This window comes from Psittacula echo (genome assembly GCF_963264785.1).
Source record: "Psittacula echo genome assembly, chromosome: 6".
Taxonomy (NCBI): domain Eukaryota; kingdom Metazoa; phylum Chordata; class Aves; order Psittaciformes; family Psittacidae; genus Psittacula; species Psittacula echo.
Window position 1 is genome coordinate 45,495,727 of NC_137743.1, and position 14,307 is coordinate 45,510,033.

The 14,307-nt window shown below is 41.5% G+C and overlaps 1 protein-coding gene across 1 annotated transcript in view; it reads right to left on the reverse strand.

The window, feature by feature from the left end:
- The window catches only part of MCU (mitochondrial calcium uniporter), an 89,047-nt gene that overhangs the window by 10,545 nt on the left and 64,195 nt on the right, over positions 1-14,307 (reverse strand). Inside the window, exon 2 of the mRNA XM_080621919.1 lies at positions 3,243-3,312. Coding sequence (XP_080478045.1) covers positions 3,243-3,312 — 70 coding nt within the window. The remainder of the gene's footprint in view (positions 1-3,242; positions 3,313-14,307) is intronic.

Sequence of the window (14,307 nt, forward strand, 5' to 3'; positions counted from 1 at the left end):
AGCCCACTCTGTGTGCTCCAGGATATTTATACACAGAAACAAAAAAAAAAAAATCTATATTCCCTAAGCTCTCTACTGAGTCACAAACAGTCAAGATTTTCCCCAAATGCAGTAGTTGCTAAGATATAGCAGCACACCTAAAAATAATTTACTTTGGATTGTTATGTATTTTTTTTAATGTAATAATGCAAGGTCTTTATTGTACAAACCATTTGCCACATCTGAAGAACTGTGCATCTGGCTTACTATTCTCACCTGCGGTAGCTTTGGCCAACTACATGACCACACAGTCTACTTGTCTAACTCATGTATTGAAATGCCAAGTAAATTTAAGCAGCTCACAACAAAATCAGTTGGTCAAAAAAGTCAACACAAGTAGAAATAGAAAAAAAATATGTCATTTTAACTACCAAAGGGAACTATTTTTCAGTATGCCATTGTTCAGAAAGTTCTGCCACCAACAGCCTTTATACCTCCCCATTCAGTGATTTGCTGCCAGATTATGAACTTATTACAGGATCATTCGTGTATTAGGACAAGTCCTGGGAAGACATGCCTTTCTGAAAAGAGAAGCCCATGTATGTTGGGGAATGGTGCACCAAGCACACTTTTACAAAGCCAGAACAGTTCACTCAAACTTTTGAATTTGCTGTCATATATCTTGTTGAATTGAATCAAGCCTACAAAGGCTTTTTCCCTTCTTCCAGGGGATTGCTATCTAGTGCTGACAAAGAGGTCTTCATGTCATTGTTAAAGACTGGGTGGAAGTGACCAAGTATGTACATCTCAGATGACTGAAACATCCTGAGAGACCCCAATATTTGTGAGCCTAAATGCCTATTCTCAAGATTCGGACACTTGAAAGGATTTTAGCAGCTTTAGTGTTTCAAAGTTTAAAATTCAGAGACAACAGTCAGATATTTACTAAAAAAGTCAAGCAAGCTGCCAATTTATTTGGACAGTTACATGTACTTTCAAGCTCCTTATCAGCAGCTGTTATGACGCCAGCTATCAGATTTTTGAATTTTTTCACTCAAATATTTGAGCAAAAGACTTAAGAAATAGATTAAGATTAGCAACATTTGTGATAGCAGTCTCAGAAGGAATGATCAACATGTTTAGAAGCTTAAAGTAACCACCTAAGTATTGAATTCATTGGTTTTGCAAGACGCATATACAACATTAACTTATGGGCTGCTTACATTATTACAGGACACAGAAAACATTCTGTATTAAAAAAGCTACCTTGATCATACAGGCAGTGAAGCCAATTTATTGTAGAGCAGAAGAGATAATGCAAGCATTATCTCTTCTATTGGGGATACACACTTTTTGGTGTATTCCCAAAAAGCACAGCTGCAGGAGTGCCAGCTTTAGAAGCAAGGGCTTATGAGCACCAGGCCTGCCACATGCTAACCCTCCACAGATCAGATGGAGACCACAGCGACAAATGCAATAGGTCAAACTGCACCAAGAACCACCAGCATTGGTAGCACACACAAAACCCTTCTCTAGGATTTCCAGCTTCAGTGAAATGTGACAGACCAAATTATTTCTCTTCGGAAGACAAGCTCAGTAAGTCTGGAATTACAGCTGGTTTATGTTTTCCTTATAAAAGGCTTGTAGAAGCCATTTTCTAGCCTAATTCACCAGTAGGGAAAGTCCATAATTCCAGTTTGATCCTCCCGCACAAATAATGTCTGGTCAGATTTTTCCTACATTAGAGAGGAAAGAGCTCAGAGGCAAAGAAAAAATCTGAAGGACATGTCAATAACACAAATTAACAGCCAGCAACAGCAAGCTTCATTACAAGCTATTAAACAAGACAATGTGATATGGCCTTCTGCCTCACTCTCATCTGCTCCGATAGCCCTGTGGATTGCCTGCATGAGGGCAACTACAGGTTACTAAGTGGGCAAAGCGTTTTGGCATTTCACTAATTATAGAGCTAACATTTTAGCTAATCTTCACTGATTACATTTTAAGCTAGTATTTAAATGCATAGGGCAAGAAAAAAAACTAATTTGTGTGTATTTCACTTACATTTACAGACATACAACCTGGCCAGGGATACTGCTAAATAAGATCATGGAGGATTTCCAAAGCTTTATACACTATATAAAGTGTGAGGTTCCTTTAAGATATGAATTTCATCCAAACACCACAAAGGTTTGACTCAACCATACGTGCACCAGTCATAGGTTATTAGTATTTTTTAAAGATTTCCGTTCTTACATAGGAATAACTTAAGCAATATGGTAGGCCAAAACAAAGTACAGTAAAAAACCTTTGAAGCCGAAGAAGTCAGGGTTAAACATTTACTACTGGTAAAGGGAAAGTTAATGGAAGAAATAACAAGTATTCAAGCACAATGTGAAGAGAGGTAAAATCAAATCAGGCAACTAGCTGCACAAATTATCTTCTCAACCCTACATGCTTCCTCTACACTTCTACCTATTTAAGTGTTCAGGTGTTTATTTTGAGTTCTCCACAGCAGTCACGTACTCTATGTTTGCACACACTATCCTGGCAGGGTAAGCAGTTGTGCTGAAACCCTTTAATTTATTAGCTTTCAGACTTCATTAACAAGCCTTAATGGGGACAGGATTCACTAACTGATTGTGTCAGTCAGCATAAACGCTCTACCCTTTGTGCACAGCATGCAGATGTTAAGCAGGCAGTGATCTCAAAACTGCTTGTTTCCTCTTTGCATTGGGATATACTGATATTTTTAAGTTCCACCAGTGCATTCTTTTGCTATATGTTATGAAAACCTTTATCAAAAAAGCTTAATGTCTGAGCTGTCCCAGAGTTTAAGTAAAGGAACGTAATTGTCATAGCTTTACAACTTACTGCAGCAAATAGTGCTTTCAACTGTCTGGGCAAGTAGCTAGTATGAACTGCACTTTCATTACATAAATGAAGTTAACAGGGCAGACAGTAGCCTGAAAGATAAACATCACACAGACCTCACAGCCACGTCAGGAAAACACAAAATATATTTGGACAGTTACATGCAACTACATCTTTCTTCATGAAGCCTATCCAGATTTGTCATAACAGTTATTGGAAATGTTGTCAATTTCCTTAATTTTTCTTGACTTCGTTCTCTGATATTTCCTTAGTTCAAAACTGGATTACCTCCAAGCCAAAAAAGCGTCCATCAGAAAAGAGGTCAGGGAATACCATTTAAGTTAGTAAAGGCTAACGCGAGCAAAGAGTTTCTCCGTGTCAATACTCACCATCAGAGGGCACTACTGTACTGCAATAGACCACTCTCACACTCTGCCAAGGAGAAAGCCTCTGATGCTCCTAGAAAATACAAGCACAGCAAAAAGGACAAATGTTCAGGGCCGCTCGTCTGGCGGAATCACACCCCAGTGCCACCTCCTGTCCCCCCCCTCCCTCCATCACCTGCCCCAGTGCCTGCGCTGGGCATTTCCTCCCATCCGCCGCAGGGGTAACCGTAAACCAGAAGCGCCTGTCAAGAACAGCCTCTTCTCTCACCATCTGTCACCCGGTGGGGTTTCCCCCTTTAGCCAAGTTCACCTCCACACACCTCACTCTCAACGCACATAGTTTTGCGTGAGAATCTATAACGGAACAGCTGTGATTTTCTTTTTTTTCCTTTCCTTTAAGGTAAAACGCATTTTTAAAGCCACATTGAGTTAATCAGTTTAAGAAATTAGTTTGTATTACTACACAGATACGGAAAACAGAAGTCACAAAAGCATCAGTTGTTAAAAGGTTAAAAAAAAATGTTTTAGCATAACAGCAGGGGAGGGGTAGGGATGTTAGTTGAGGATTCTCTTAGGTTCTTTCTTTTAAGGCTGGTTTCAGTGCTGAAGTGTGGGGTTTTTTTGTCTTTAGCAGAAAGCCAGACTCTACAAGCTACAAGTAGTAAATATGCCTGTTCATAGAAGAACAAATTGTTCAAGATGAAAACAAAAAATTGTGATGCTGAGCTGCACTGCAATCCTCCCCCAACAGTGAAGTTACAATTCTAGCACAAGAGGGACCAATTTTAAACAAAAGTAAAGCACAACACCAGCTGTCCTCTGTCTATGGTGGTATGTATTTTGGTGACTACCACTCAGGTTTTCAACAGTTGTTGTCCAATATGGGCATTCCTATGCTCTAATATACAGCTGCTAAACCTGCATTTCTATAAAGGTATCTCACAGGTAGGACCTGGTTTTTAAGCAAATTACTAACGGAAGTTTGCAAACAAAAGCCAGGCTGTTGATTATTTCCCTGACAAATTGTCCAGACCTCCATATTTTTTGACATTGCTTTCAATACTTAAAATAGCTTTATCTGCCACTTCACTTTTCTTCTGAAGCCTGCTATACAAATCAAGGAGCGTTTCAACTACAGTAGTGTCTTGAAAGCAGGACCTATGGCCCAGGTGGTCAGTGCACTGATAGCTCTAGAAATTCACCCTCACTTGTGCTGTATTTACACTCCATTTTACTAAGTCTTGACAATGAAAATCAGTCAAGTAATTCTTGGGTTTCCTTCCTGCAATTGCATTTTCAGCTTCCTACAGTCAGGTCAAATAGGCAGCTTACAGGAAAAGAGAACTGGGCATTAAACTGTTGTAACTGAAATTAAGTGGAAGTTGCATGCTTTGTCAAAAGTAAAGTTTGAAAAAACCCAAACACTATGTGTTGGGAACCAAACAACAAATTTGCCTTTTGATATGTGAAAAACAGCAAGTCTTCCGGACTGACAAACACCCATGTGCTGCTACTGAGCAACCAGGAGCACCTCCACACACCTGAAGAAAAACAGGCTTAAAACTGAAAAGCACCCAAGCAAAACAAATGTCTCTCATCCTGGACAAACATATGAAAAAAGTCAGAAGCTTCAATGATCAGAAGCCATACCACATGTAAGCCAATTTTCTGAACAAATTTTATCTAAAGAGGGGAAGCCTCTATAGGAAGCTTGGGTGGGGGTGGGGGGACGGAGGGAGGAAAGGACTAGTTTTTCCTATTTGAAACCAGCAACTTCAATTTTTATCCTTCCAAAAATAGCATCAGACGACATACAATTGCAAGTGGGCAGAATTTATACAGCAATACACAAAAGCTCCTGTCAGAGTGTGCTACCACAAAGCAGTTTATATACTTATTTCACCCAATCCCACGGCAGAGCTGGCACTTTCAGATATGTGCTTTTCACTGCTTTACTCTTCCCTTTCACTTGGCATTAATCATTTACTTCTGAAATACTGCACATCAAGAGCCTGCCTTTCTACCAGATTTCCACAGCAGCCTAAAAATTCAGTGGCAGTTTCCAGAAAATCCTAAAACCCACTGAACCCAGCGTTACCCCATTGCAAAAGAGCTACATAACTGAAAGGTATTATCAGCTAACATCCTCAAAGACTTTACCTGAAGACCATGAGCACTTGACAGGTATAAAATAGCTCCAGAAGTCTCCTGCCCTCATACAATACAAGCAAGAACAAGGGAAAAGTCAAAACTAGTTAAAAACCAAGGCATGTTGGGTGGCTCATCAAGAAGCTGAGGCATCCCCAGGATTTAACCTTTTTGACAATTCTTTCACCTCAATTCAGGTTTGAAGCAAGCTTGTTTCATTAACCCCACAGCAGTATGCTGCCACTACATTTTACAGGAAAAAACACTGGTTAAATTGTAAGTATCTGGCAGCTCCTGTGGTTCAAACTGCACCTTGAGATACAAGCTGCTGTTAGAAATTTCTTATCTAAGGAAAGAGTCTCTACTGGTTAGGAAAAGAAAAAAAAAGGAACAAACTAACTCAGCAGAGACCTAAATGCCATCTTCTGCCATTGAAAGTTAGGGAAGGCTTAAGGTATCAATCACTTGAAGGGTGGTAGCTATTTTAAAACTGAGATGAAGAGAAATATCTGAACATACAATATCTGCAATCTAACAGCTTTATGCAGAAATGAAGCTCAGGACAGAAGCAGTGTGGGGCAGAGGACAAGAACTCGTCTTCAAGCTTTGCCAATCACAATCATTTGCCTGCAAACAGTCGACAGCTCACCACTTCAGCAATGAAGCGTGGAATAACTACATCCACACAGGTTTCAGTGAGACAGACTTGTCCATCACTTCCAAAATAAATGGCACTTGCAGGGTGAAAAGCACCAAAGCCAGACCACTGAAATCAGAAGCTTTAAGCACCAGAAAAACTTTCTGGGTCTCAAGAGAACATATGCAGGAATTCACTTTTCACATCCATTCGATCCTTAGTGTTTCCTGTCTTATCTGCAGCAAGATGCATTTTAAGAGGCTCCTAGTTATGCAGCAGCTTCACTCCCAGAATGATTAAGGGAGCAGGAGAAAAAAACCCCAATAAAATCCCAGTCCTTTGTTAAAAACTAACACTTCCTCCAGTCTTGTCAAGGTCTTTATTGGACAATCTAAAAGAAAATATAGCTACATTAGGGCCTATAGAGATGCTGTTATCCCATTCTACATGGTTGACAAAGTTAATCAAAGCCCTAGTGGAAAAAAACCCAGCCTTTTAGCTATCAGTGATTGCTCTCTGATGGGAAAAGAGGGAGCAATCTGGCAGAGCTCAGATTCTGCATTTTATGTAATTATCAATGATAGAACAGTAACGACTTTGGGGTACCACTTCTCCAATCACTACTTAAAATCAGGAATGAAGTTGTCTAGAAAAAGAAGAAAAAAAAATCTAAACCCCCCAAGCACAGAAAAGGTGGATATCTTAATGTGGAAAAACAAGCAAAACATGCTGTTAACTCGTTACCTGGGGTACAGCAAAAGCCACAGAGCTTTTGTGGAAAATGCAGCATTTGCTGTGTAAAAATTGCTTACCCTGAGTGAAATCTTTACAAGATATATTTGCAAGTGCTAGTGACAACATCTATTTTACAGTTTATGAAGGCCTGCCATTAAATGAGGCTACCATGAAGCAGCTCACCTTTTCCTACAAGCAACAGCTATTTTCCTCTCTATCCTGACTTTCACAACATGAAAATCTATGCGTCTTTCCTGGCTCTGATGGTTGCTATCCTAAAACCTCCTGGCCAGCATCTTAGTGACAAAAGTTGCTGCAAGCTTCCCTGAGCAATCACAATAACCCAAACAACCCAACTCAAAAGTGCCAAAGAGCTCCATTTATCAATTTTTCTTCACCTCAGGGCTTCCACTCCTGCTCCTCTGCTCAGTCTGTTACATTTTGGTCTCCGAAACAGTACTTTCACGGAAGTCATCAGGTCCCCTTTTGTGCTCCGATTTTGCTTTCCCCTCACACCAGAGATACAGAGCAGAACCATGCTCTGTCCAGAAACTGCAGTCCAAGTTCTATGTGTAACTTACCAAAACAGCTAATATTTTTGCACCAGTATATAACCTCATACTGGATTTAAGTACATGTAACAGTGGTGGATTGACTGTGGCCAGCTGCCCATCCAGCTGCCCTCTCACTTCTCTCCTCAGCAGGACCAGAGGATGCAAGATGGAAAAGCTCATGGGTCAGGGTAAAGGCAGGGAGATCACTCACCAATCACTGTCACAACTAGGGGAAAGCTGATTTACTGCCAATTAAAGTAGATAATAGCACAAACCAGACAGAAATAAACACCTTTGCCTCACCTCACCCCTTCTTCCAGAGCCCCGCTCTCACCCTCACTGTCAACTCCTTCCCCCTGCTTGAGGGGTGCAGGGCAATGGATGTTTCCTTCTGGAAACATCCACGCCGCAGCTCATGGAGGACCTCGTGCTGGAGCACAGGCAGCAGGGGTGTCTCTTCCCTGGCACCTGGAGCTTTCTTCTCCCACCCCAGTGTTTGCAGGGCTGTTCCTCACACTGTTTTTCCTCATTCCTCTCATTTTCCCAGCATTTTTCCCTTCTCTTACCTCAGATTCCCCAATGCACCGTCAGTGGGGCTGAGCTGTGCCTCGCAACCAGAACCTGCCCTAAACAGGCCTGAGGCAGCCCCAGCTTGTTCTCATAGACTCCTCAACCCCTGGGCATCCCATACAGCAACTAATAAAGCAAGGCTTACAAATAATATCAGCTACATATGAACCAATGCAGGGCTCTGAGCACAGACAGGATCTTTTCAGCCCTTCAACATGAAGGATGCCTACAGCAGTGCTTCATGTGGGCCTGAGGACAGCAAGGGGACAAAGAAGATCTGACAGCAGCCCTTATGTCCACAGTACCAGCAAAGAAGGATCCTGCTGCTAGTGTCCAGGCACAGTCCTGCTAATTTCAGATGCCTTCTTCAGCATCCTCCCAGTCTTCCTTAGAAACCTCCAAAGAGGGAAAAATGGGCTAGTGTAGCATCTTTCATCCCCTTCTTCACTACCTCTGTTCCTTTGAAACATCTGGACACCCTGGCCCTTCCAGAATATCCCTTTCAACAACAACAACAAAAAATCTCAATTTTCCTCTGCAATTGAGCCCAGCATTACCAGGGATTTGTTCAACAGCCCTGTGTGGTGGCTTTCTGCTACAGTCTCTGGATACATTTACGTAGTAAATATTATGTTAAGTATTTCCTTCAAGGCACACCCTGTGCTTCTGTTTGAGAGCCTGGTATGCAATAAAGCAGCACTTCCTCTTGCAAAGGTAGCACTCACACCACATCACTTTGCTGCCCTGCAGCAAACTGGCATGCAAAAATCCCAAATATTTGGCCACAAGGGAAAGCATGGCAGGGAAAGCCTTCGTACCTTGGAGCTGTGCTTCTGCAACACACCTGCAGTGAAGGCAGAAGAGCCCCAATGCCTCTGGACACAATTTTCCACCCAATTTCCAACAAGCCCAAACTGCTGGCTTTTAAACCACATGGCTTGTTTCCCAGGACCTGCGCACTTGCCCAATTAAATCCCACTGTCTGGAAACCATCTCTTTCTCTTTGTCAGTATGTCTTTGCTCACATCCCACTTGAGAGCACAGCTTTTGTCCCAAAAAGAACATTTCACACCTGCTGCATCCATAGGGCAGTGTTTCTGCAGATGAAGGTCAAAAAAAACAAGAACCCATCTGAACTGCAGTGTTATTCCTCTTCAGTTTTTCCTTTTTTTTTTTGTTTTAAAATCAGGCTGAGGAGATGGACACAAAAAAGGCAACGCCAGTAAAACGTAGGAAGTGTTAATCTTTGCATTTGGAAGCACTTTGTTCGACCTACACGTCAGCAAATGGTCTTTGTTTGCTACACTTATTTCTGCCTGAATTTTCTCAGCATTAGTACAGAGCTTCATCACATCTGCTAGGAAAGGAACATAAACAGGAGGTGAGCTATAAATATTCCTTTCTCATCCTACTTCCTTTGTCCATCTGCCTTAAACAGGTAATCCACAGTGTCCAGGACAAGGTGGGGGCAGGAGGAAGGAGATATATTCTTTGCAGAAAAAGGAAGAGGGGAAAAAAAAAAAAAATTAATGCATGAAGAAATTGCTCCTTGTTCTTCATTGCACCTTTCTCCCAGGCATTACTGCTGCTGTAATGCTGTAAGATGAGTCTTGTAACAGGAACATCACTGCTTTTGATAGCTTTGATAGAGCCTCTTCAGGGCAAGAGAGGGAAGAGAAGAAAATGAAAGGGAAGAAGTTTAACAGACATGATAAGCATATTGGTCAAGCAGTCTCTACTGCTTTTAACAAGTGTTCTCCCTGTCACCATCCACATCATTCCATGACACTCCTCACCCCACGTCCCTCCCCCCACAAAAAACAACCCAAAATTTTTTCTCAGTCTATGTTCTTAAGGGTATTGCTGATGTCAACAACTTAAGAGAATTACACTATTCCTACGTTACTTGAAACAGATTATAACTACGGTACACCAGACCACCATACTCTCTCTTTCATCCAAACTTCACACAATCCTCTTTCAGGCAAACCAGAGCAGGGCTGAAACATCTCCCTTGCAGTTTGTGATGCCAGATCACAGTTTCATTGTGAAAATATTTTTACTTTACTGGAGGTAGAACAGTTCAAATTCCATTTCTTTAACACAGCCCTCATGGTTACCAGGCGAAAAAAAAAAATGCTGAGAATTTAAATTCCCTTGCATTCTGAAGGTTTGATGTACAAACCAAAGTACCATGGTACATTTAAATCTGTATCAGCTTTGAAACCTGAGACAAAGACAAGGCAGAGCTGAACTCCTTTTCCCAATTTCCACATTCATTACTCTTGAACCTTCCTGTACTGTACCTTCTCTTCTCAAATAAAAGGGTCCAACCAATTCTTGTTTAAAAAGCATCTTGAAGAATTTAGTGAGTTCTGATGCCACTGACTTCAGGGTTCATGATTTTGTCTTCCTCAGCCACTCACAGCTGAAAACCATATAGCCAGAGAGAAGGAATAGAACGGATTCCCCACAGCATTCCTCCAGAGCAGCTTACTGTTGCTTTATTGTTCACTTTTCTTCCTCTAGTACTTTTCAACCCCATTAGGCAATTAATTTTGTCTTTGTTACAGACAGTTTATAAGAGCCCTTACCCCCCTTCTCCCACCTTGCTTCCATAACGTATAAAGTGCTTCCTGGTGAGCAAACAGCAGCTCACTGACACATCCCTGGCACTTACAACACCAAGAATGAAAGAATTATGAAGCGAGATCTCCACAAGAGCAAGGAAATTCCTTCTGCCTTTGTGTGTGCTGGGGAGCAGCCAACTTGCACTCATTTTCCAGGGAAATCAACTCAGAAATGAGGGAACCTTGCTTTCAGGTCTTTAAAAGACACGGCAGGCTCTTGCAGGCTTCAGCATCAGCACCAGTGTATCTACAGCTTTGGAGAAGCTGCACACACTGAAGTTCAGAGCTACAGCATTCTGCAGCCACAGTAGCCCAGTACATCCCAGTACCTGGCAAGTCCTACAACATCAATCCCCTGCTCATTTTTCAGCAGGAAAGAGCATCAAAGAAATAAAAATATATATAAACAAAAATTTAAAAAAATCTCATCTCTCTATCTAGCCTTACCTGGGTTTTTCCAAAAAGGGAACTGGTGAAGCAGAAACATAAGTACACGCTAAGAAGTGCCTTGGATAGCAAAAGGCAGTTCTTTTGCACTCAAAGTCATATCATGTCAGTCCAAGCATTAAAGACAAGTAGTAGTTCCTTCCGCTGGATTATGAGCCTCACAGGGTAAATCTGGAGACTGAATTAGGTTTAGGACTGAATACTTTATGAATACTTAGTTGGGGAGTTTGCTTATTGCCCAGAAGTGGCAGGTAAGTTTTACAGACACTCTCACATTCATATGCTCAGGTCCTAAGACAAAACACATAGGTTTGATAGATGGCTGCAAACATCTATGGGCCAACTAACTTTGGCCAAGTTTCTTCTGTAAGAAATACCAAAGCATAGAACATTAACTTGACATGCTTCTTTCCTTTTCACATTGTTTGCATCACTTCACCATCAAGCGTGTTTAATACAGTGAAAGTCAGACTTTTTGCTAGTCCCACACACATCTTACCATTTGTTGTGGCTTAAGCCCAGGCCGTAAATTAGAACCAGGCAGTTTACATCCCTCCCCACCCTTTCTTCCCCCTCCTGGAAGGACGGGGAGGAGAATTGAAAGAATGCAACTCCCGCGGGTTGAGATAAGAACAGTCCAGTAACTAAGGTATAACACAAATCACTACTGCTGCCACCAATAATAATAATGATAAAGGAAATAACAAGGGAAGAGAATACAACCGCTCACCAACCGCTACCTCACCACTCACAGACCGATACCAATACCTCACTCGCCACCCAGCAGCGTTCCAGCCCTTCCTGGAACTCTCAGTTCTACCCTGGGCATGATGTGCTGTGGTATGGAATACCTCTTTGGCTAGTTTGGGTCAGGTGTCCTGTCCCTCCTTCCCCTCCTCCCTGGCAGAGCACAAGACTCACAAAGTCCTTGGTCAGGCTAAACATTGGTGTTATCAGCTCTGTTCCCAGGCCGAAAGTCAAAAACACAGCACTGCACCAGCTACTAAGAAGGATTAAAAAATGACTGCTACTGCTGAACCCAGGACACCTTAAGCCCTGAAAAATTCTTCCATTTGAACTCTGGAAGTTCAGAATCAGAATGGAAGCACATTTTTCCCCTAGATATGCTATCTGCCATAAGGACTGTCACTGTGCAACTCTGGCTTCTAAATCTCTTATGTTTCCTGGCAAGTTATCATCATATGACAGCCACCAAAGAAAATGGAAAAAATTCCAATATTTTAAAGCCATTAAAGAGCACTGTTTCATTGTGCTGTCAGACCACAGATCACGGAAACTTATAAACAAACTTAATATCCCTATAATGTTAATGTTTAATGTCCTCTAGTTAACGATGTACCTTGTACCTGACTACTTCAGTGGACAGCCTCTCACACCCACCCTTAGAGAAGAAAAGGTGCAGTGCTCACCTACTGTGTGCCATAGGTTAAACGCCTAGAGAAGGCAACTCAGAAAAACACAAGTGAAAGGCAGTACTATAGCAGCAGATCTTTACTGACATACTAATGAAGTGCAGTAAGAACACAATCATACTTATTTTGAGCCTGATGTTTAAATAGCATGTTAAATAACAGCTCTGAAGATTTCTCAGTTCAGCTTTCCTCAGCTCATCTCACCTGGCCTGTTTGTGAAAGGAGACGGGAAACTGAGGTTGACCCCTTCTGTACAGTACAAGGAAGAGCCATATGGTACCCTGTAGCATTCTGTGCATGGTTTCAGAAACACAAACTTGGCAATATTTCTGAAGTTCTTCAACACTGTTGTGCTACAGTTCCACCCTGGCTAGGAAACGCACAAAAGAGCCAATCTGGTCCTGCTCCTCTAGAGAAGGCTAACATTTGTCATCTGTGGGACAGTTACCCAAAACCCCATTTCTCAATCTTGGCAGCAGCAGGTCTGGCTGGAGCTCCAGTTCCTGTACTGCCCACTTCATCATCAGTCATCTCTGGGAAGATAAGGCAGAGACCCAGCAATCAAAAGGGCTCTATTTAATTGACCATTGATAAAGGAAATAACTGTAACAGCATCTTCTATAGCACTCACTAGCTCAAAACTATTAATTTCAGCTTCTCCTGTAGAGAATTATTGTTGCTACAAAACTGAACAACATAATTATTCTTAAATGCATGAAAGCGTAACAGAGGCACTAACAGCTAAACAAAGTTTGAGGAAAGCTAATAACATTAAATCCTTTGAAATAGATAATTTCATCTGACAGCCAGTGCCGTTCTTAGAGCAAGCTCAGTCATGGCCATCACTCCTTCAGGCTGAGCACAGCAGGACAAGAGGCTGAATACCCTAATGAAGGGCTGCCTCTCCCTGTGAGGTGCCACCACAGAGCCCATGGCCAGGCCTTCATCAGCACTGATCAATTTTGTCACTCCCTGAACATCCCTCCTCCATCTTAGGGCAACCAGTTGAAACTGGGCTGATGGACACATGTGCTATACACAAACACACCTTCAGTTTATATGAGTAATGCAGTGCATCTAAGTTAAATCACTAAAGAATCTAAAAGAAAATCAGACCAAAATTTTCCCTACACATTTTCAATATTAACTGCCAGTATATGTGATAAACTGAGATCATAGGGGAGCATTACATAAGGCAGTACCAAACATTTGGTTCCAGTTTGGGTTTTGATTTAAAAATACTGTTTTCTACTAATTCTATATCATGTGGATTACAAGGATTGTTTTAGTAGGATTTTAATTGAACATTTCCAGATTGTTTCAGTGAAAGTGTATTTTTTATTTTAAAATCCAGAATACAAGTTACTGTGTTTATATCTCTAACCATCTAATTTTTTTCCCCACAGAACCTGTTATAGCTTCATGCAAAGAATAAAACATAAATCAGTTTTCAGCAGCCAGCCCTGAAAAGCCAATTTGTACTACTTGCCCCACCACAACCCATAAACCACTCAGATATGCATGCTAAGGGCAGTTCACACTTCTTTCCAATATGAACACTGCAGCTTAATTCATGTTAAGACACTGAGAAGTCTTGGAAACAAACCAGTAGAAAAATTACCATTTCTCTAAGACAGTTTTAGAATTACTGGCCTTGGGAAAAGAGATAATCCTGGGAGAGGTGGATTTGGAGTGGAAAATAATGGGAGGTATTTGGCTAAGTCACTTCCTTAAAGCTTTTCCAAATCAATTAAACTGGATTTAATATATTGTGATAGGTGTTCAGTGGCCTAGAAGACAACAATTTGTAATTTGGCTCTGAATTACATAACCTGTCAGACACACCTTTACAGTTGGTATTTTCACTGACAGCCTCAGCTAGTTAACGAAAATTGAATCATTCTTCTCAGGAAA